Genomic DNA, 406 nt, shown 5'->3' with positions numbered 1-406 from the left:
GAGCCGTGCCAAGCCCTGCGGCTGCTCCCGGCGCCCTGCCCCCTGCTTCGCCCACGCGAGCCGCCCGCGGGCGCCGGGCCTTGCAGCGCCTCACCCCGAAGGCAGCATCCTGCCTGGGTGCCAGCTGGGCCCCGGCCTCTGCCACCCGCTGAGGTGTCTCCTCACCATGTATCTGGGGCCATGAAGACAGATTTCCTTACGCCCTCCAGGGGATAACTGTTCTTCTGGCCTGGTTCGAGGTGTTGGGGCTTAAAGCCTGCTTTCTGGAAATGGGAGGCTCCTCCCTAGCTTGTTTCTGTGCCCACATGGCTGAGGGCAGGCAAAGCTTGGGCGCATGTGAACCCCATGCCTCCTGGCTTGGGCCTGCACATAGGATGCCCACTAAAAGAGTTTGGAAATATCTGAA

At 63.1% G+C, this 406-nt stretch overlaps 1 protein-coding gene across 1 annotated transcript in view; it reads right to left on the bottom strand.

Annotated features, from left to right (window-relative positions):
- The window catches only part of GALNT7 (polypeptide N-acetylgalactosaminyltransferase 7), a 126,851-nt gene extending 126,665 nt beyond the window's left edge, over positions 1–186 (bottom strand). The window contains exon 1 of the mRNA XM_019521785.1: positions 166–186. Coding sequence (XP_019377330.1) covers positions 166–168 — 3 coding nt within the window. The 5' untranslated portion in view covers positions 169–186. The remainder of the gene's footprint in view (positions 1–165) is intronic.
- Positions 187–406: the final 220 nt, after the last annotated feature.

Source organism: Gavialis gangeticus, unplaced genomic scaffold (genome assembly GCF_001723915.1).
Source record: "Gavialis gangeticus isolate Ggan-Ray unplaced genomic scaffold, GavGan_comp1, whole genome shotgun sequence".
NCBI classification, from domain to species: Eukaryota; Metazoa; Chordata; order Crocodylia; family Gavialidae; genus Gavialis; species Gavialis gangeticus.
The sequence above is the reverse complement of the archived record's forward strand: the minus strand, read 5'-3'. Positions and strand labels throughout refer to the sequence as shown.